Source organism: Hermetia illucens, chromosome 2, assembly GCF_905115235.1.
Source record: "Hermetia illucens chromosome 2, iHerIll2.2.curated.20191125, whole genome shotgun sequence".
Classification (NCBI taxonomy): domain Eukaryota; kingdom Metazoa; phylum Arthropoda; class Insecta; order Diptera; family Stratiomyidae; genus Hermetia; species Hermetia illucens.
The window spans coordinates 116,878,641-116,902,437 of record NC_051850.1 but is presented as its reverse complement, the minus strand read 5'-3'; the positions used below and the strand labels follow the sequence as shown (position 1 = coordinate 116,902,437).

Here is a 23,797-nt window from a genome sequence, read left to right as displayed (position 1 = left end):
CCCGCCGAGTTCGGCGGCTATGTGCCTCTGCTCGTCGAACGGCGTCCACGACCTGCATGACAGCATCAATTGTCGATCTCCCTGCCCTAAAACCAAACTGCCGGGGAGATAAATCTCCGGCAGTGCGTATCGCTTCAGCGAGTCTACTTTTGATGACCCTTTCGAGCACTTTCCCAGCAGTATCAAGCATACATAGTGGGCCGTATGAAGACGGCAATTCGGGATCACCTTTCCCTTTAGGGATCAGCGCAAGCCTCGCAACTTTCCAACGAGCAGGGGAAATGCCCTCTTTGAGGCAAGCGTTGAATGCGCCGAGCAGTAGGTCTGGCCGGTGTTGGAATACCAGTTTGTATACCTCTGCTGGAATACCATCGGGTCCTGGCGCCTTCTTGTTTTTCATAGAGAGGACTGCCTGTTCCAACTCTTTTACAGAGAAAAGTGGACAGTCCTCTGCGCTCTCCGCGCCGACATCACCATCCCATACGGGGTGTGCAGGGAAGAGTGCCCTCACAATGCGGTCCATCTGCTCGGCTTTAAGTGAATAGGGTTTCGCAGAGCCCCGATTTTTCGGGTTACAAGCTTGTAACCGAGTCCCCACGGATCCCCATTCACCTCGTCGATCAGATCTTGCCAGCAGCGAGCTTTGCTCTAGTTTATTGCGCTGCGGAGTTTCCTTTTGGCTGGTTTGTACTCCATCATTATGGTACATGACTCCCCCCGGTCGCCTAGACGTTGTGTTAAGCGGCGGAGCCTGTGACACTCCTTCCGGAGCTCTGCGATTTCCACTGTCCACCAATACATGGAAGGTTTGCCGCGCCTCGATGTCTTCCTCATAACTGAATTTACGACAGTGTCAGCAGCGGCGCCACCGCCCCCAGGAGTACCCTTCAGCGTGGCCCCACCTGTTCCCAGAGTTTCGACAAACTTCCCGGTGTTCACTTTCGCGACGTTCCATACACAGAAAGATCGCTGGGGTGGCGCACACCGAGAGTTTGTGTCCACCACTTCGAAAGTAATGTATTGGTGGTCACTTGCCGAAAAGTCTTCCAGAACTCGCCACCCGTCCACCAGCGACACCAGTGATTCCGATGCGAAGGTTACGTCTGGAATGCTTCCTTCGCAGCCCGGGCGCCGGAACGTTGGGGTGGATCCGGTGTTTAGAACTACCAGTCCTGTTCTCGCCGCCATTTCCAGAATTCGTTTTCCTCTGGAATTTGTGTGAGGCATGCCCCATTCCCGAACCCAGATGGCACCTGATATGTCTGGGTGCCATAAAACTGGGCCCTTGTTTCGGTACTGCTCACTGATGAGTACTAAATCAGCTTTTGGTCTCCGCAGCGAACTGCGCTAGCAACTCGTGAGCGGTTGCACTCCGGTGCATATTGATTTGTAGGATGCGAATCATGTTGACCGTATCCTAGCTATTTCCAGTTCTGCTCTGAAAACTGGACACCGCCCCGATCCCGCAGTGTACGCAATGCTCTCATCCTGCCTTTTCATTGCAGCTGTTCGCTTTATGGCCTGCCTGACCGCATTTACGGCATGTTGCCCTTCTGTCAGGTCCCCGACAGTTTGCAGATGTGCGCCCATAATTCAAACATCTGTAACATTTAGTTGGGGCGGCCCGAATTCGTATCCTACACACTACCCAACCAATTCTTATTTTCCCGCTGTTTAGAGGCTTCCTCGCGTATTGCCCGGCAACTTCCACCACAGCGAGTTTTTGGCCTCGTGAGTTTGCGGAGGTGATACCAATCCGGACATTGGTTACCTCCGGGCATTCGCGTTTGATGGCCTCTTCTACCTCGTTGTTTTCCGTGAGACAGTGAAGGTCTCGGATTTCTAAAGCACACGTGGGTTCCAGGCTAGTAACCAAAGCTTTCCTCCTAGAAGCCCCTTGACTGCTTCACAGAACGTGATTTTATTTATAGTCTTCGGGCCTAGTTCGACAAAGACTCCACCACCCTTCGTTTTACGTATGGAAGACACCTCCGCTCCGTTGTCTTCGGGTTTGATTTTGAAACGGATTGAGGACTTCCGCAAAAGTCTTGCCTTCCGTCGGCTTAATAAGCAAAGCATAGGTTGCTATGGCTTGCTAGTGGATCTGCAGAATAGGTCCCTTGTAGACCCCAACACCTTGTTTAGGTCTACAGGAAAACTTGCCATCTACTCAACTGTCAGTCTTTCTACCATTTTTAAATAAATAGCCGACCCTCGCATTCACGCGCTTCTTCCAAAATACAGCAGCATAACTAGCGAAAGTAGTCTCTCGCAGGTAGCATGATATTCAGCACCAAATCCGCACTACTAGCTCCCATATATTCTCGAACGTCCGTCCATTACCACCCCAGAAGTTCGCTGTTGCTAAGAAAGTATTATATATACTTTTAAAGCAAGATGTTTTCATACCATCAAATAGCTGCCAGTCATCTGCACTCCACATGGTGCCAAAGCCCAACGGCGAATGGAGACCATGTGGTGATTACAGACGTCTGAATGCTCATACCATTCCGGATGGCTATCCAATACCGCTCATCCACGACTTTAAGCACAATCTCGTAAATTCCCGTGTTTTCACGACCTAGGACCATGACGTACCATGAAATCCCTGTACCTCCAAAAGATATTCCGAAAACGGCAGTATGCGCACCCTTCGGACTCTTGGAGTTTGCACCGATGTCTTTTAGTCTGTGTATGACGTGTAAACTTTTTGGATGCTCATCCACTCTGTCCTGTGAAACCTTAAGTTTTATTTAGTGTGCTTGGATGATGCTTTGGTCGCCTCTTCCTCTGAATCTGAACATTTGGAACATTTCATGCATTTTTCAACGTTTCTTTGAGGCCGATATTGTGCTTAACGTTGAAAAATTCAAGTTCCTTTAAAAGCAGCTGAAGTTTTTAGGCCACATGATTTTTCCTGAGGGAATCCACCCTTATCCAGACAAGGTTCAGACCACCACAGACTTCCCACAACCTAAAAGAGTTAAAGATTTGCGATCGTTTTTTGGACATGTTAAACTTTTATCGTCGTTTCTTGCCTAAAGCAGCACAGCATCAAGCGATCCTCAACGCCGACTGCATCTGAGCTAGCCAAACGACCGCTGGCGGATGCTACACTCCTGGCATACCCTCAACCAGATGCCTCAGACATCGCAATAGGTTAATCAAAGCTGGATGCAGTTAACCTTCTTTTCGAAGCAATTGAATACAGCTCAACGGAACTACTGCATCTAATATCGTGAGCTATTAGCCGCGTATATGGCAATCAAATACTTCCGATGTTTCCTAGAAGGCAGGCCATTCACAATGTTCACGGGCCACAAATCTCTTATTTTCGCTTTTAAGCAGAACCCCGACAAACCGCAACCTCGCCAACTTCGGCACCTGACCTTTATAAGCCAGTTTACTTCAGACATCCAACACGTGCTCGGCAAAGACAATGTAATTTCAGACCCTTTTCACGCATTTCAGAGGTTAAAATCCCTGCAACATTTGATTTTTTGACAATCACTAAGGAATAGAACAGCCTACCACAGGGGAATCTGCGGTAGTTTACTGCCACACTAAGCGTGTCCAAAAGCACATGAGAATGGAAGCAAAGAATTGTAACTTTCCAAGTGGTAAGAAGAAACAGACTTCGAATGCATCCGAGGCTTTATCTTCATCAAATCAGCTCGTGGCCGGCACGGATTTTGGAGGCCTTACCAGATTCATGTTGCCCCACGGAGAAATCTGCAGGAGATGAACTCTTCGCTTCAGTGGAAAACCTACACCCGGTGTCAACGGCGCAGCCAGCCAGAAAGGATAGTAAAGCAACTGCCTTAATGAGAGGACCTAGAGACCTTCAGCCGCAAAGGAGAAAAGACTACAGGCTCGCCTGTGAAAACGTTCTCCGCCGCCTCTACCAGGAAAAGCGGAAGAAAGGGTAGCTGGTGATGTGGAGACAACTGGTCTAATTCCCGGATGTGGAAACAAATCTACGCAGCCCGGATACTGTGAACGTAGGGGGGGGGGGGGGGGGGCAGCCGACGACAACGGAAAGCACTGCGGAAGAAGGCGAGTTTCTTGGGAATGAAGACATGGGCGTTGCTACACCACCAAGTGTGGCGAGGTTCAGAGAAATCGACCGCAAGAAAGCGAAACTCTCGGCGGAAGGTGAAGTTAAGTTGGTAAACCCGTTGAGATTCACATTGGACGCAGCAGCAGCAGAAACATAAGATTTAGTCAAATTAACCTGCAGCACGCCAAAGCCTCTTCCTATCTATTGCCAGCAAGGCCGGCAAAGTTTCAGGACCGTTCTTATATATTTTTAGCTCAAGAGTCATAGGTTCGTTTTAACCAAATCTGTGGTAGGATCAGTCAAGGAGACTAGGATCTTCTTCGATGAAAGGTCCTTGAGACCGAAGTTCTGATATCAAAACTGTTAGGGGCAACCGTGCTGAAGCAATTCTGTTCTCAGGACCTAGTTGCGGTCAACTTACAATACCAGGTTAGTGGTAAGAAGAGATTCTTTTTGTCCTAAGCCGACACAACAACTAAGGGACCTCGTAGCGTATACCGAATCGACTGGCCTTGAACTCTTAATAGGTTGTGATGTAAACGCTCAGCATATTCTTTGGGACAGTAGCAAAAGTTATCTTAGAGGGGAGAAGCTGTTTGATTTCATCACTTCAGCTGGTCTGATGATCGCGAACGTAGGCTACGGCTCAAAGTTATTAGAGTTGACTTGAGATGCAATAGTCAGACTAAAGAGTCAGACTACTCTCAGATCACTATTATTTAGAATTTAGTCTGACTATTGCAGGCGAACAGTCTGTAATACAAAGACAGAATCCTAGGAAAACGGATTGGACATAAAGTTCCATAAATTTCTTGGCAACGAAGTAGAGTTCCTTAGGAGACTAAGGACTTCTTTTTTGATAGGAGATCAATTGCAAACTCTGAATTGCACACTTTTAGACTGCTTTGCAGAGGCTTTTCCTGCTTCCCTAAGCCAACGCGGTAAAATGGTTCCATGGTGGAACCCAGAACTGCAAACACTCAGGAAATCAACCAGACAACTTCGTCAAGTCAAGTCGCGCTTTCAAAAGCAATAAGGAAGAAGCGTGAATTTAAGATGCTCGTAAAGCCTTCGAAATGGGACTCTTTTAGAGCATACTGTGAGGAACTGGATGGCGAGAGGGAAACTTCCAGACTGTGCAGAGTCCTTAATAAAGATGAGTCGGCCAAGTTGGAATCTCTGAGAAAACCGAATGGAACTCCTGAGCTATAGTACACCACCCGGGAGGACAGGTTTTATAAGTGGGAGGAAGAGAACTGTCAGTTTCTGCAAACCTTTCAACACGAAGGTGTTGCAGAGGAATTACGTGAGCGGTTGTTACCAATGAAAAGGTGAGAGCTGCTATACTATCATTTGAACACTTCAAAGCACCAGGCATGGCTGTCATCCACCCAGCGATGCTAAAGGAGGGTATAGAGCACTTAATGCGACTTCTAAAAAATATTTTTCGTGGATGTCTTGCTATGGGCTTCCTCGTGACAGAAAATTAAGATGACTTCATACCTAAGCCTGGGAAGCATGACTATTCAAATCCAAAGAACTTCAGGCAAATCAGCTTAACATAATTTTCACCAAAAAGTCTGGAGAGACTGGTTAAGTGTCACATTCGCAAGAAGGCACTAAAAAAGGAACCCACTAAATGAAAACCAACGTGGAAAGTCTTGTGAGTTGGCTATTCACTCTTTGGTTTTAAAGATAGAGCACGCAACTCGGAAAAGCGAATATGTGATGGGGGTGTTCGTGGAAATTGAAGGGGCGTTTGACTGTCCGCGTCCGAAAGTTTTGTGATGCGGCCAAAGAGTATGGAGTTGATGAAACTTTAATAAAGTGGATCAACGCTATGCTAACGAGGAGATTGCTGTGTGTTGAAGTGGGTGTCGATCGTTACCTAGCAAAGGAGCGACAAAATATTGCCCTCAAGGAGGTGGGCTATCGCCATTTCTGTGGAGTATGCTGATCGACTCACTACTATGCGAACTGTAAAATCTGCCAATACACGCTCAAGCTATACAGATGACGTGGGTGCGCTAGCTGTTAGTCGAGATCTCAGAACGGTATGTATACATAACACGCCGTTGATTTGATTGACAGTAAAATAAATAAAAATAAAACCACAATGGTTTTACTTAAAAAAGAAAAAAACTGGATGGACTGGCTGTGTAGGCGGACCTTTGCCTCGACTTGGGGACTTAGGCCTTATGTAGTAATAATGATATATCCAGTGTGGTGGGTTAAGGTGAAACAAAAGAATTTTCGCTGTAAACTAGTCAAATTGCAAAGAAATGTGTGTCTGGGTACCACCGGTACCATGAGCACGACATCCGACGCAGCTCTGAATGCATTACTCAATTTGCAGCTGTTGCATACGTTTATCCAGAGCACTGTAATGAGAGCAGCTCGGACAACGAATCGGCTGGTCACTAGCAAATATTTTTGACCCGTAATGAATAAGGATATTAACTCTTGGACCAAACAGTGCATCGCGTGTCAGAAGTGTAAAGTCACCAAGCATGTACAAAGAGAAGTGGGCTCGTTTTGACACGATCCACATTGTCACACCATGGCGAGCTTCGTATAGCCCCTCAATGATCGATAGGTTCACGCAGTGGCCTGAAGCAATATTTCTGGTCGGCTGTTTGGCTATTTGTCGGAAATGGATCCCACATTTTGGAGTTCCAGCTGACGTCATTATTGACCAGGGAATGCGGTTCGTACCTACCCTGTTCTCAGAGTTAGGCAAACTCCTCCATCCAAGCGCCATCGGATGGCTGCGTATTATCCAGACTCGAATGGGATCCTAGAACGCTGGAATAGCTGCTATAATGGCACACGATGACCCTTCGTGGTCACAAGTCCTACCTTTCGTTCTCCTTGGCCTACGTTCAGCCCATCGTGAAGAGTTTGCCACCAGCTCCGCCGAGTGAGACTCCCTAGCAATCCTGTGTTCGATACGAAAGCCCCTGCAACCACCATATGAGGGCCCATATGAAGTGTTAAACAGAGGGAACACCTTTTCACTTCTTGAGACTGACGTAGGTGCTTACATCGCAGGGAGGAGAGGTGCACGGTGCGTTTTCACTGAAACCCATTATTAACTGGGTGCGGGGTAGTGAGGAGGCGCTGCAATGTTGGGCCGCTTAGCGGAGATTCACCCGAACTCCACACCAAAGTAGCCCAGCACAACTCACTTGAAACTCACCCACCTGAGCAGTTCGCACCTATCAGTAGCAGGATGACAGCCACCGGGTCGGCGTAGGAACCGGGCTAGTCAATCTGCAGCAAGATCGCATAACAATCATATATAGAAAGCTTACTGAACATAATATGGACTAAGCAATTGAAAACATTATTCGCATTCGCAAAGGCAGATCTTTTAGTTTTAAGATTAACTATCGAAAATCCATTCCCTTAGATAGTCTCTTACCAATTCCGTTGAGCTTTCAGGAATAGAATTGGTGATATTTTCTTTATCTTCGAGAAGTAGTTCCTCCCAAATAATATGATCGGCCTTATCCACAATAGGAGGACATTTTAGAATAATATCGCAATTAGTTGGGTCAATATCATAGAAAGGTGGACCTGGAATATTTTTAAGTTGATTGCAAATAGCTACTACAAGAAATCAATTCCTAATGGACTTATACCTTTAATTTTAACATCGAATGTTTTTGTAGCTTCCCCGCCAATATTTGTAGCTGAGCACGAATAGCGTCCACTATCTGCTACGGTTGTCACTCCTATCGATAATATTCCCTGATCATGAGATACTCCTTTATGAAAGGGAACCGAGTTCTAAAGGAAAATTGTTTTAGTTTTGAATGATTGGAAACATTTTCTCCATAAAAATTCACAGGTATATATATTTACCTTCATCCATTTTACTGTTGTTTCTGGGTCTGCATTCCACGGACATGGTAGGAAGAGAGGTAGCCCGGCTACAATTGTGATTTCGGAGAGCGCATCAGCCTTTAATTGCGTTGGAGGTTCTGTAATAATTTGTTGAAAAGATTAATACGAAAGATAAATAATCTATTACATAACAAGACGGAAAACCGGAAGCTGGACATTTCAGGTCATTCAAGGTCTTGAATTTGCACTGAAGCGACAACTTTGACCTATTTTACCTTTGCTGGTAATAGTGCGATTTCGACCAAACTTGGTAGGATCCAGTATGTTATTGCCTATATTACTGCAAAATTTCATGATTATATAATGAACTTAAAGGGGGTTTTACGATCAATTACTAAAAATTATAGTAATATATATATACTATTGTTAGCTCTGAATATGTAGATATCGGTATGGAAAGCACCTCGGAGCCTAGGTACCATAAAACGACAGCTTGTTGATTTTTTTTCGGTTTTTCGGTTAAGCAGTTTCTGAAAATGGGTTCGTGAAAGAAATTATTACTTTCGACCTAACGAACTCCCCACCTTTCAAACAAATGTCAAAACTAAGACCGATTGCGGAAAATACTAACCGAGACTTTTCATTTCATGCCCCACATGACAATGATATGAGAAAAAAATTGCACCCACTTTTGCATGTATGAGGACCCCTGTCGCTGTCGCTCGACGGGGGGAAACCATTTTGCAGATCGGATGGCAGGTATATTGAGTAACCCGCCTAAAAATATCGATAAGTATTGGGCTGCCATCAAAAATGCTCTTTGACTGCGAAATCGTAGCAGCGGATTGGTGAATACAAGGGACTGAAGGTTCCATTGACCGCTGCGAGTGGCGGTGGGTGTGATGCGATTGAATTCCGATACCAAGCGAAATCCAAAGAAGTTCAACGTAGAATACAATGATTTCAGAAGTGTATATCGTATCAACCGAGAACTTGCATATGGGCGCAAGCCTTGCGATGGTCCTGTGAAGGACTTTAGCGATCGACTCCTCATCCACGATGATGATTAGCTTAAGAAGTCGAAAGTACACTCACTTCCGTTCTTAACCGCATCGCATTAGGTGAAGTTCCATTTCTTATCGATGAAATAGATATTTACCGTAACGCGCGGATTGGGACTGCCCAAATAGAAGCAAAATCATCTCGGCCATCAAACGGAATAAAACCGTTAGGCTTGACCGTTTCCAGGCAAAGTTGTTCGCCATTGCACTTGCAGTGTTTGCAGTCTGCAACTTCCTCCCATAAGGAATTCCTGGGAATATGAAACCTTTACAGTAGAGTGGAGTAAAGGAATACTCGTTAAAATTTCAGAATAGAACACCCGTTTTGAGTGCTACAATTGGGGGGGTATCAGAGTGATCCCTCTCGCGAGAAAGCTAATACCTTAAATAAACCTGGAACGCATCAAAGAATATCTCAAAAGTTTGACAGACAGAGGACAGGCTGACTGAATCAATGACCTGCAGATCATTTTAGTAAAGTGCCCGCAGTTGAAATCTTCGCTGCAACTGCTCTTCATCGATTTCGAGAAATCGGTCTATAGTGTGAACAGGGTGGTGCTCTACGCAGGAGGGGCATCCCCGGCGTTGAGGTAAAATCTCAAAAGCGGTGTCTTCCAAGGTTACATTTTATTGCCGACATTATTTCTTCTTGTTATCGGTGTTCTATGGACCAAACACCTCGACTACGACGATGCTATGTGTTCATTCCCTTATGGGGTTATGGATCTTAACCAAATGGCTCTGAGTTTGGAAAGAGAGGCAGATAAAGTTGCACAGAAGATAAACATCAACGAAATCAAGGTCCTTTACCTCATGAGTCATCGCAGTTTCTGCATTTGCATTAATGGACAGAGTATCGAAGGTACTGTCCAGATAGCTCCGTGATTAGAGCACAAGGCTGTCGTACGGAAGGTTGCGGTTCAAATCTCATGGGTGGTAGTTTGATTGCTATTGTGATTTGACGTCGGATACCAGTCGACTCAACTGTGAATGTGTACCTGATTCAAATCAGGGTAATAATATCAGGCGAGCGCAATGCTGACCACATTGCACTGTAGGATGCAACATAGTACCGTTACGGTCTTCAATGAAGTGATCTACGAAATGTCAAGGTCTTCATCCAATTGGATTATTGCGTCAACGATTATTGTTATTATCGAAGGCGCTCATCAATTTGTATATCTAGGAAACGTGGTTTCTGCCGATTGTGGCAACAAACTGAATGTCGCTCGACGGATTAACAATGTTAGATTTGCTTTCGGTGCCTTGCCGTGAAACGCCAAGACAAATTTACCTGTTCTGTGTTGCTATATGGGAGCAGCAAACGGAAAGTTTCGCCCGTTAAGCTGCGCCTGTCTGCGAGGTATCATCCGAGTACCCAGGCGCGACGCTATTTCAAACTTGGTCAGCGCACAAGTTATCACCCGAAAACTATATAATTGGAAGGCCGTAGTGGCAGTTGATTGTTTACGCACAATAAATCGTTCGCCCCAAGAACATAAATACTAGCTAGCACCGAAGAAAGGTAGGGCAACTACAATGAACCGCAGTTAAGAGCTGATTCAGCAACGCAAAGCAATGCTTTAGAGCTGTCCCGAGGGAAGGGTGAAAAGAGAAGGAGATGGTTTTAGTAAATAGAAGTCTCATATAACTACATGGCAGGAGCAAAGCATCCCCGGGTCCTGACAGAAATGTGAAACGGTTTTTGATGGTTCGAAAGCTAAATATTGGTACTCTCACCGGTAACACGGGCAAATCCATAAGAGTCCTTTGCGAAAGGCGCTTTGGTATATGTATGCGCTCGGCATCCATGTAAAATGCAGGCACGATAAAAATAACTAAATACCGGTACTTAATGTGGTTTCGGTACTTGTGCCACTGGCTTCCGTGACGCCATTAAAGAAGTCAAACAATTTGAGGACTGGTTGAAGAAGTTCACTTTTTTCTCAGCTGACCGCTTAATTCACGTATCACAGACAAGTGGACATGTTGCAGGGTAGATACCTTCTGACAGCCCCCTGCAACATGACTACCGACGATTATATCGTCATTGTGCGTGATCTTTGTGGCAATGTTGGTGAAAAAGTAGATGTCAATTGGTGCGGCGGCAGTAAAAACTTTGGAACGCGGAATGAGCGTGGCGAGCGTATTGTCGATTTTGTTAATATTCACGATATTGTACCTGTCAATGGGTGGTTTGTTAAGGGGGTCATCCCGTGTGTCGGATCCGCGGAATCGAATTTTTTTTTTGGCATCAATTGTATCTAGATATAGCGTAAAAAATATGGTTAAGTGATTTTTTGATATTCGGAGTCGTTCGGAAATTATAGTGTTAAACACGTGATAAGTCTCATGTCAGATTTATGTCCATCGCCGTAATAAAGCTCGTCTGTATCGGTCCGAATGACGTTCGAATGACGTCGCTAAAAGGACAACAATTGAAGCCAAGACCGTACATGTGTTTCTTGAAGAAACCTAAGATTCATGGACTAGGTATAACGGATTAATGGTTACTTAAAGTTTCATGACTAAAAATCGCATTCAACTTTTTAAATGCGTTTTTCTCGAAACTGCATGTTGAAAATCGGTTGCCACCATAGCCCAAAATGTATTCAACGAAATTCTTTGAAATTTTCACGACTTATTCAGAACATATTTCTACGGTCCGCAAACTAGGATAATTGCGATTCATTCAGTAGTTTTTTTTTATTCATTGAAGAAGCCTTGAAAAAACACCAAAAATCACAAAACAAAAGTTTAACACGGTACCAAAAATTTAACTTTTAATATTTTTTAATAATCCTAGTTTGCGCACTGTAGTTAAGTCTGTACATTAAAATGTCGTTTACTTTTTTTGAGGATGGTAACAGCGCCCTCTAGCGTGGTAGCAGAAAAACACCTTTTTATGGAGATGGGTGTATAAATTGCTCTGTATTTAAATGACGATGATGCCATCAGGCTGGAGAAATTGCTATGCACGCTCAAGATATTAATAAATCTATGGTGAAAAATTCGTATTTGTATCTCCATCCAGTTCTTCACAAAAAAATTTCTAAAAGAAGCGAAAAAAACGGCCTTCACACGGGATGACTCCCTTAAACAGTTGTGTGGAAGGGCAGTAAAACGCAAAATTATTGTATTCTTACAACACGTCACCATTTACTCACCGCCACTGACAGCAGCCTAGTTTTTTATAAGACCATCGCACCAGAACATCGGCTGTTTATTGAAACGAACAACTATGGTTTGATACGCTAGATGGTGCTTTGAGACCCTCGCAACTCCAGCCGGACCACGTCTATACAGCGTGTTCCGTTTACGATGGTGCAAATTTTACTGGTGGATAGTAACACTTATTTGAGGAAATGGGCATTAAGTAATCCAATTACTTTTTTATTTTAATAATCCGTTAAGTAATTAACACCACTTCTCATTTCAACAATCCTTATAAATATTTAAGATATTTTTAAATTAACAATTCATATGTTGTTTTCATTAATGTACACTTAACATTCTTTTTAATTCAACGAACTCAAAAAGACTTCTCTGCTCAATTCCCAACTTGATATCTAAAACTTTTTTCTAATCTTTTTTCAAGTCCAACTGAATAATTAAATTTTAGTGACAGGTCTCAAAAAACAAAATTACTCATCGCACACTTTTCTGAGATCTTCCACTCCATTGGCGTGCTACGCAAAGTGGATAGATCCGCACCATCTATTCGCTCGCACTCGCAACATTCGAAATAAATTTCGAATGCTGCGAATCCTGCCGCGCCACATCACTCCGCCCCCAGATGAAACCTAGGGGTTTCAGCGACTGATCCCCGAACTTCGTTCGCCGTTAATCCACAAAGCGGACACGACGTTGCTTCGGGGCGCACGCGGGTTTCAGCCTGGACAAAGAGACCGCCTTCTTGTGACCACCGATCTCGAGCTGGAAGAAATGTTCTCCCCGCTCGAGAACGCGGTACGGGCCCTCATATGGAGGCTGCAGCGGCTTCCGGACGGCATCCGTCCTGATCAGCACGTGCGTGCAAGTGTCCAGCTCCTTGGGCGAACAGGCAGGTATGGACGAGTGTCGAGTGGGTGGTGGCGCTTTGATGCGTCGGAGATTGTCTCTCAGCAGACGCACCAACCCCGACTCCGTGAGACCCGATCTCTTGTCGAAGACCGGATCGCTTGGGAGTCTCGGGTTCTCCCCGTAAACCAGCTCCGCGGGGCTGGCAGCAAACTCCTCTCGGCGAGTTGTTCGAAGGCCGAGTAGGACGAGAGGCAAGACTTGCGTCCAGGACGGGTCGTCGCGTGCCATAATGGCGGCTTTCAGCGTCCGGTGCCAACGTTCCAACATCCCATTGGATTGTGGGTGGTATGCCGTAGTCCGCTGGCGTTTAAAACCAAGGAGTTTGCCTAACTCGGAGAAAAGGGTGGACTCAAATTGCATTCCCTGGTCAGTGATGACCACTGCAGGGACGCCAAAGCGAGGTATCCACTCTCGACAGAGGGCTTCAGCACATGATTGCGCCGTGATGTCTTTCAGAGGTATTGCCTCAGGCCACCGCGTGAACCTGTCGATGATTGTGAGGCAATACTTATAACCGTGCGAGTCTCGCAAAGGCCCTATTATGTCGAGGTGTATAGTGTGGAAACGCTTGGTAGTGCGGGGGAATGAGCCCACTTCTTTCCTAACATGCCTGGAGACCTTACATTTTTGGCATGCGATGCACTCTCTGGCCCAGGAATTAATATCCTTGTTCATGGAGGGCCAGAAGTATTTTCCGGTGACTAACCGGTTTGTTGTCCTGATGCCGGGGTGCGCCAAGTCGTGAACTGCGTGAAACACTTCCTTGCGAAATGTGGCCGGAATGTATGGCCGAGGTCCCTTTTCCGAGTCTTCGCAGCAGAGCGAGAGGCTTGAGCCGAAGATGGGCAACTCCCGAAATTTGTATTTGGGGTTGGACTTGAGGCTCTGAAGTGCTGCGTCATCCACTTGCGCCTTGGCAATAGCCGAGAAATCGAGTGAGGCGGGGATGTTAACTTCGGAGACACGAGACAAAGCGTCAGCAACAATGTTGTCCTTCCCGGACACGTGCTGGATGTCCGACGTAAACTGGCTTATGAAGCTCAGGTGTCGAAGCTGACGAGGGGACGCTTTGTCGGGCTTCTGTTTCAAAGCGAACGTGAGAGGCTTATGGTCCGTGAACACTGTGAACGGCCTGCCTTCTAGGGAGAAACGGAAGTATTTGATGGACAGGTATGCGGCGAGCAGTTCGCGATCGTAGGTGCTGTAGTTCCGTTGAGCGGGATTCAACTGCTTCGAGAAGAAGCTCAACGGCTGCCAAACTTGGTCCACCTTTTGGTGAAGGGCAGCACCTACTGCGTTGTCAGAGGCATCAACAAAAACGGCTAGGGGTGCATCTTGCAGAGGGAATGCCAAGAGCGTAGCGTCAGCCAGTTGTTGACGAGATTTGTCAAACGCGCAGATAGCCTCTTCAGACCACACGATCTCTCGTGTGTCCTTAGTTTTGGGGCCAGACAAGTACGCGTTCAAAATGGACTGGAGATGGGCGGCCTTGGGCAGGAAACGACGGTAGAAGTTCAGCATGCCCAAGAACCTCCTCAACTCCCTCACTGTCTTTGGACGCGGGAAGCTTGATATCGCTTGCACCTTGTCTGGGTCGGGCTGTATTCCTTCAGGGGAAATGAAATGGCCGAGGAATCTCACCTGCTGTTGAAGGAATTTGCATTTCTCAACGTTTAGGACTAAACCGGCCTCAAGGAGACGTTGAAAAATGCACTCGAGATGGGCTAAGTGCTCAGACTCAGTGGAAGAAGCGACCAAAACATCATCCAAATATACGAAACAGAATTCGAGGTTTCGCAGGACTGAGTGAATGAACCTTTGAAAGGTTTGCGCCGCGTTGCACAATCCGAAAGTCATCCGGGTGAACTCGAAGAGTCCAAAGGGTGTGCATATTGCCGTCTTTGGAATGTCTTCAGGAGCTACTGGAATTTGGTGATAAGCCTTGGTTAAGTCCAAGGTCGAAAAGATGCGGCAATTCGCGAGGTGATGCGCAAAGTCGTGGATGAGTGGAATTGGATATCGGTCAGGAACAGTCTGTGCATTTAGTCTTCTGTAATCCCCACATGGGCGCCATTCGCCGTTTGGCTTAGGGACCATATGCAGTGGGGAAGACCAACAGCTGTTTGAGGGCCTGCAGATACCCTGTTGAACGAGTTGTTCAAACTCTTTCCGTGCAATTGCCAGTTTCTGAGATGGTAGAGGACGCACCTTCGAGAAGATCGGGGAACCAGTAGTGATAATGTGGTGCTGCACATTGTGCTTCACTGGTTTGGAGAGACTACAGTTGGTAGTAATCTGGCTGAACTTTTGGAGAAGTGCCCGAACACGAGAGTCGGTAATGTCTTCTAAAAGAACGGAAAGATTATTGCCTGGGTGAGATACCATATGTCCCGACGAATTAAGGTTGGTCGTGGAATCTATAAGAGACTTGTTTTGCAAGTCCACCAGCAATCCATAGTGACACAGGAAGTCTGCGCCTAGTATGGGGAAGCTGACATCCGCCAGGATGAAACGCCACGAAAACGTCCTACGCAAGCCAAGACTCACGTCCACTTGCCTATACCCGTACGTGTTTATGCGGGAGGAATTTGCTGCCGCAAGTTTGAGCGGTTGAGGGAAAAGTTGATGATGCTGGGGTACGGGAAGGACCGAAACCTCCGCACCCGTGTCGACGAGGTAGTTGCGCCTGCTGAGAGGGTCGAAAATAGTTAGGCGACGTGGCGCTGCGTTCTGGGTGGCCGCCGCCAAGACCCCCCGCGGACCTAGTTTTTTGCGGTAGGAGAGAATCTACACGGTAGCGTACATCTTGTCGCTTTATCCCCGAATCTGCGGTGGTACCAGCAAATCCCTGGGTCCGTGGACTGTCTTGACGACCTGCTACCTGATCGCCCTTTTCGGATGGCAGACCGCGAGCGTGCTCGCGATCTGGCGCCCGAACGCTGAGCGTCCAACGTCGCCCTCATCTCGGCCATACTGGCTGTTAATGCAGCAATCTCGCGCCTCAATTCACCCACCTCATCCGACGGTGGTTGAACGGCCGCCAAGGTTGGGCGTACGTACACCTCCTGAACCTGGTCGGCCGTCGCTGCCAGTTCCTCCAAGGAACCGGAGACGCAAGCGAGGATCGCCTGGGTGCCCTCCGGGAGCCGACGCAGCCAGAGCGACTTGATCAGGTCTTCGCCGATCTTACTCCCACCCAATTGCCTCATTTCACGAAGCAATTGGCTGGGAGTTCGATCACCTAAGGTTAAACCTGCCAGCAAGTGGTCTAATTTTGCCGACTCGCTTGCCGACAGGCGCCTGATCAACTCGCTCTTGAGCTGCACATACGATGTCGACTTCACCACGTCGGACACCAGAAGTATGGACTCTTCGTCCAGGCCGACCACCGCGTAGTTGAAGCGGGTCGCGTCCGATGTGATGCCGGACATTTGGAACTGTGCTTCCAGATGTACGAACCACAGTTCGGGGTTCCGCCGCCAAAACGGAGGAACGCGTACGGCGAGGGCGGTCACTTGCGGGTTCGATGGGCCCGCCGCGTCCCTATTGTCAAAAGACATGTTGTTTCACGAAAAGTACGAGATTGAAATGCAAACGCGGTGAGTTTATTCTGAAACGCGGTGAACTTTACACCGACACGGCAGGCCGCACCCACAAATGCACGCACGAAACGAGAAAAAAACGAAGCGGACGCTATCCAGCGCAGACCAAAAACACCACCAATGAGAATGGAGGACTCGCGATGTTAAACACTTGCACGCCGTCTCTTGCAGCGATTTCAATTTTTTTTATTATTATTTATACAAAAAGTTGGGACAAACTCATTACGCTTAAAGAAGAGTGAAAAATACATGCGTGCCACGCGAGCATTTTAAAGTAAAACTAAAGAGAATTTCCTCAGGTCGTTAAGTTGCAGCGGTTACATTTGGTATGTATTTCGTCGTGGGGTCTTCTTATTCCGATAGCCGAGTAATCTGATGGTGATGTCCCGACGTGTGTCGCGCAGTACACTGTGTAGAGAAGGTTTGTTGATGGGGATGATGATGTGCTTGAGTTTTTCAATTATATGACACCTCGTGCACAGCCTTGAGGAATTGAGACTTCTGCATTTGGAGCATATCGATCTTCTCGATTTGTTCTTGGACGTAATCCAGTTTCCGTTTGAAGTAGTCTTTGGAGTCTTGTAGAATTTGTAGGCCACGAAGGAGATGGCTAGCAGGCCAATGGTAAGGACGATTCCTCCGATGAACGAGGGTCCATCGAAGTGGCGGCAATTCGAAGGAGGCTTGACCGTGGTTGTTGTGCTGGGACTAGGAGGCGTCGTTGGGGTTCTTGGAATTGGCGTTGTTGAAGTTGAGGTAGTTGAACTGGTGGTTGTGCGTTAGGAAGTTCCGGGGTCACCAATTAAGTAATCCAATTACTTTTTTATTTTAATAATCCGTTAAGTAATTAACACCACTTCTCATTTCAACAATCCTTATAAATATTTAAGATATTTTTAAATTAACAATTCATATGTTGTTTTCATTAATGTACACTTAACATTCTTTTTAATTCAACGAACTCAAAAAGACTTCTCTGCTCAATTCCCAACTTGATATCTAAAACTTTTTTCTAATCTTTTTTCAAGTCCAACTGAATAATTAAATTTTAGTGACAGGTCTCAAAAAACAAAATTACTCATCGCACACTTTTCTGAGATCTTCCACTCCATTGGCGTGCTACGCAAAGTGGATAGATCCGCACCATCTATTCGCTCGCACTCGCAACATTCGAAATAAATTTCGAATGCTGCGAATCCTGCCGCGCCACAGGCACTCTATCTTTTACCGTTACAGAGTTATAGCGTTTTTTGTGAATAATATCAAAAAGTTTGACCTTCCCAAATAAATCACAACTTTCCACTCCCTCAATTATTTAATCCCAAATTTAATACCATTTTCGAAAGCTACATGAAATTTCGTATTTTTTTCATTTGCAAAGGTCATCATCGCCTCAAACTGTCTAAAATTTAAAGAAATTTCGAAATCGAATTTTTATCTAATATTCAATATGCATTATGATTATGTTAGCGTTGAAATGACATTTAAAAATGATTGGCTTAATTATGGAAAATTCAGGAATATTCTGCATTGAATGCGCGAAAACGTCGTTTTCATATGGAGCAAATTCACTTAAATACTAGTTGGGCTGAAGAATTCGTACGCTAACGCACAGATGGGGCTTCAAAAGGCACATGTACAAATTCAACGGCTGTCGGACTAATAGTGTGTGGGATAGATTATTTTTAGTGAAGCAACGCTATAACTCAGTAACGGTAAAAGATAGAGTGCTCATTCCATGGACCAATTTTTTGTCAAACAATATTCCATCTATCCACCGTTAAAATTTGTACCGTCATAAACGGGACACCCTGTATAATAATAATCGTTGGCGCGACAATCCAATTGAATTATGGCCTTGAAGTTTGTTATAGTACATCAGGAAAGACCGCAATGGTATCTACAGTACTGCAGGAAGCAATATGCTCAGCATTAATTTGACTAAGGTACCCATTTACGGCTGAGTCAACTGGTACCCGATGGCTAATCACGGTACGAATCGCTCTGTCGCCAGTCAGAGTAGTATATCTAATAGGCAGTATCCACACTCAATGGTCCCGGACTTGCGAATGTATTAGGGAAGCTTATCTGTACACATCATAGACCCTGACATCTAGTAGTATCTACATGTGGTTTAGTGTCTATCATGTGTACGGATCAGCTTCCCAAATCGCAAGTCCGATCTATTGAGTATGGATGCTACTTATTATACATACTGTGGTTCAAACCGCGACCCTCTGTAATAATAGTCTAGCGCTCAATCCCCTGAGCCATCCGGACCGAGAAAAATGTTCGAATTCCATCCGAACTAGGCCAATTCACAACCGAACGGGACCAAGGCTAAAGAAGAAAATTTTCTTTATTTCAAATGACCAGATGAGAAAAGATAAATTATTCAATCACGAGTTTGAGCTGAGGAAGTAACTTACCGATTATTTCAACTGTGACTGCAACTTGTTCAGATCCAACTGAATTTATGGCGTGACAAATAAAAGTTCCGGCGTCCTTCCGTTTGTCCTGCAGTTGAATGGTTAATATTGCCTCCTCCTTGTTGTATGTTAGTTTCCCACTAATAAAGTCTGCGTTAGCTGGGGTTGGCACAACACTTTTCCCATTCAGTTCCATGGACCGATTGGCTGCGCTGGGAGTTTCTAATTTAACATCTGAACTCAGCAGTTTTGTGCCCTTGAATGTCCAGATGACTATTGGCAGCGGATTTCCTTCTGCTTTGCAAGTCAGCGATATGTCGTCTTTTGGGCGGATTTTCAGGTTTCTAATCGGGACTTTTAATTTGGGCTTCCGTAGAATTTCGACATGGTGTAAAATGTCAACCGTCCCATACCCATTAGAAGCAGAGCATTTGTACTCTCCCGCCATTTCTGTGCTGGTATTCGATACTACAAAAATCGTGCTTGTCCAGGCGATGGTTTTGCTGTAGAAAAGATAGAAGGTAATAAATAAATCAATCAGTTGATATGTTAATTATTTTTATTACTTGTTTTGTTGCCACGTTATCTTTGGGGCGGGGATGCCGTGGACTAAACATTCTAACTCTAACACTTCACCCTCCTTTATGGCCAGCCAGTTGGTCATAGGCATTTGTACTTCCGGTGGACCTGTGGACTCAAACAAACGCGGTTTTATAGAGTGAGTTTATATTTGATGGTAGATAGTGAGTTGTTGATTGTAAGTATATATTTTTTATTGCCCTTCTGCTCTAGCCTGCTTTTCTTTCGGCTTCTTGAATGCTGGTTGTTACTCCTTTTGTAAACAAGATGCCAAATTTAAATGCCATATATGTGAATACCATGTGTTGTACATGTCGGGTATCAAACAAAAGGGCTCAGTTAATACTTTCCGAAACTGATGATATTTTTATCCTGGGGGAATCATGGAGGAGTTAGGCATCAAAATGTGTGGCCTGAAAAGTGGAACAGATCTCATTTTCACAACCTATCCAACTCAAAGAAAATACGAATACGATACTGCGTCCGTACGAAATCTAGGCCTCAAAATACATCCCATTTCGACATTTGCTTAAATAAAGTTAATAATAGAATATTACCATATTTTAGAAATTTTCCCGGAAACTCCCCTTAATAATAATAATCGTTGGCGCAACAATCCAATTGGATCAGGGCCTTGAAGTATGTTAGAGCACTTCATTCAAGACCGTAACGATACTCATTCGCTGCTGAGCTGACTGGCATTCCATGTCAAATACAAATTCCACTTTCACCAGTGAGATTTGAACCGTGACCGTCTGTAAGACAGCCTTGTGCTCTAACCACTCAACTATCCGGACGCTTCCCTTAGTGCGGCTATAAATAATAACATAATGCATAGCTTTGGAAAGTTTGAAAAAATCGAACTATTATTAACAAAGTTATAGAGGGTCAAAATTGTATATTCCACGTGAATGTATCGCACTCTAAGACGTGTATGACGCCATCATTACATAAAGTAAGCTCATATGAACGGCGAGGTTGGAGTTTGGAAATACATATGTATATCAAGGAATATTTTGAATTGGAGGTATGAGCAAATAGGAAAACGTTAATTAGAAATTTCTCGAAAAAGATGAATACAAAACCTTTATACCTGAAGCGTCAAGCTTCCGGTAGTCCGACTTGTTGCTCTCCTCTATTAGAAAGTTACGAGCGTTGCCATGGCAGGCCATGTCAATCGCTCTAGTCTTACCTCAATAAGAGAGTCTTGATTTCCTAGTCTGGTGCCAAGGTCCGAGAGTTCAGCTATTTGACGTCCTGGCCTACGTTATTACTCTATCTGAGGCAGGGTTCGCTATGCCTTTATTTAGATATTGCCGTATTGGATCGGAGCGATTTTCAGCCACAACTAAATGGTCGTGGCATGACTCATAAATTTTTAAGTTGTAAAGACTATGGAAATGGCATATGGTTGCCATTATTCATATGTATGGTATAGTGGGTCAGTCTTATCCACGCATAATTGTTGTCCATTCGAGGCAATGTTTTTCACCGCACCCATGATTTTTGGAGCAGCTTGCGCTATTCTATGCCTAATAGTAAGAGGTATAATGTCTCACCCACATCTAGCTAGCAATGCAATGGTCGCCCGTCGATAATGTGTGGACAACCCACTTCCATCTTCCGCTAACTTTCCCCATGGGTGAAAAGTCCATGCGCCGGTCAAGTTCTCCGTTTGAAATCGTATCGGCTCAGCGTACTCCAATGATACGAAATAGATAGGTGTTCACAAAGGGGTGGAGCTTTCACCAAAAATTTATTTATCTCTGGCGTGGATGAAGTTGTCGATCACGTTCCAAGACAACATCGCGAAAACCAAAAGACAGATCGATAAATACAAGGAGCTGAGAACTCTGCAGTTGACGGGCAGGGTGAATATGGCCCACTCCAATGCAGCAATGATTTTACTATCGTATATTGCTGCATGAAAGAGATTATAAGTAGTTCGATGGTTCTGTCAGGAACGTTAACGCTCCTCCGAACAGAAGCGGAATGATCTTTCTCATCATCCCACTGGCAAGATGTAAAACCGCCAACCTTGACAATTTTCTCGCGAAATGTTTTTATATAGCTTCCCCAGAGATGCTGCCTACACCCTTTTATAAATGCTGGGACTCTGAAGTGTATCCCAATGAGTTGAACTAGGGCATGATCATTGAGATTCCGTCTTGAGTGCGATATATGGAGGGGTGTTTGCATGTCGAATTCTATCGCAAAGATAATACCATCCTGGAGCACATCAAGGAACAGTTGACAGGACGGGTCGCTCCGCGTATATTATTGATGTTGCTATCCCCCTTAACAACAACGACAAACATCGACAAAGTCAAAGAAATTTGGTGTCTCGAGCAGGTGGTTGTAGTTCCCGGCGGAAGTTCACAAACTGGTGTTCCGCCAACGGCCAGAATTGCTGCTGGAAGTGTTCAACGCGTGCTTGAAGGAGGGAATTTTTCCTTGCCGCTGGAAAGTGGCCAGACTCGCGTTGATCAGTAAGGGTAAAGGAGATCCGAAGCTCCCGTCTGCATACCGACCGCTGTGTATGCTTGACACGGCCGGAAAAGTGCTCGAGAAGCTCATCAGGGGTAGACTCGCTGAAGCGATCCGTGCTGCCGGGGACTTATCCGCAAGGCAGTTCGGGTTTAGAACAGGGAAATCTACAGTGGATGCTGTTATGGAGGTCGTAGATGCGTTTAATCGAGCCGGGGCACACAGCCGCCGATCTCGACGGATAGTGCTCCTCATAACGCTTGATATCAGAAATGTCTTCAATTCCGTAAGATGGACAGATATGCTAGGCACACTAGAGAAATCCTTTCACGTGCCAAGCTATCTCTTGCGGATATTGAGGGATTATCTGAAAGACCGCTCCCTGCTCTATGATACGCTAGAGAGCCAGAGGAGGATGGAAATCACGTCCGGAGTAGCGCAGGGATCCATCCTAGGGCCGGACCTCTGGAACGCTTCTTACGATAGTCTGCTGAGACTCGATATGCCCGAAGAATCGCGCCTGGTCAGTTATGCAGACGATGTTGCGGCACTTGTTGCTGGACGCACTGTTGAACAGGCGCAAAGCAGACTTGGCATATTGATGCGACGGGTAAGCGAATGGATGACTGCTCACGGTTTCAACCTTGCGCTGGAAAAAACCGTTTAATGCTCGACTCGAAGATGAGCTTCTTCGAGCAAATCAAAGCAGCCGCGGACAGGGTTGCAGCTGGAGTCGCGGCCTAGAGTCGGCTAATGGCGAATGTCGGCGGCCCTATATCAACTAGGAGACGTCTCCTCATGGGAGCAACGCAGTCCGTCCTTCTCTGTGGTGCGGAGGTATGGGCTGATGCCCTTGACAAGGAGGTGCATCGTAAACGCCTCGGTCAAGTGCAGAGGCGAAGAGCTTTGCAAGTGCCCTCTGCTTATCGCACTCTCTCCGAACCGACTGTGATGGTGATTGCGGGAGTGATCCCCGTTGCCCTCCTTGCCAAGGAGCGCAAAGCTATCTATCGCCGTAAGGGCGAAAACTTAAGAGAAGTGGTTGCGCGTGAAGAACGTCAACGCACCCTTAGCGAGTGGCAACTTTCTTGGCGAAATGAGCCAAGGGACAAGTGGACTGCGCGGCTCATCGACAAATTAGACCCATGGTTGAACAGAAAGCACGGTGAGATTGATTACTTCCTTACCCAACTTCTAAGTGGGCATGGAGGTTTTCAGTCTTACCTGCACAGGGTTGGGAAGGCGCGATCTCCTGATTGTGTGTTCTGCAATAGAGTGGCGGATGACGCTGAATACACCTTTTTCTCTTGCGAGAGGTGGGACGGCCTCCGCCAGCAGCTTTATGCAGACACAGGGGAGCTCTCTCCAGACAACATTGTCAGAGAGAGGCTGAAGAGCGCTGGCAGCTGAAATCGTATTGCGCATTATGTTCGGGCCCTTCTTACTACGAAGAAGATTGAACTCGACCGGCAGAGGGATCGGACGGGAAGGGGTTCCCTGAACTAACAACAACTCCCTTCCTCCCCTCCCCTCCCGTTGGTGAAAGAAATTCACTGACTTGAAGGCTTCCAAAGCCGGGAGAGCGGGAGGGCTAGCCCGAAGTAATGTGCCAAACGGTTCCAGGCTAGTTCTCTGATGACAGGGAGG

The 23,797-nt window shown here is 45.9% G+C and overlaps 1 protein-coding gene across 1 annotated transcript in view; it reads right to left on the bottom strand.

The window, feature by feature from the left end:
* Positions 1–23,797, bottom strand: part of LOC119650353 (hemicentin-1-like) — a 118,369-nt gene that overhangs the window by 10,167 nt on the left and 84,405 nt on the right. The window contains exons 28-32 of the mRNA XM_038053035.1: positions 19,651–19,771; positions 19,085–19,587; positions 7,928–8,046; positions 7,705–7,852; positions 7,485–7,639 (exon numbers count right to left, since the gene is read on the bottom strand). Coding sequence (XP_037908963.1) covers positions 7,485–7,639; positions 7,705–7,852; positions 7,928–8,046; positions 19,085–19,587; positions 19,651–19,771 — 1,046 coding nt within the window. The remainder of the gene's footprint in view (positions 1–7,484; positions 7,640–7,704; positions 7,853–7,927; positions 8,047–19,084; positions 19,588–19,650; positions 19,772–23,797) is intronic.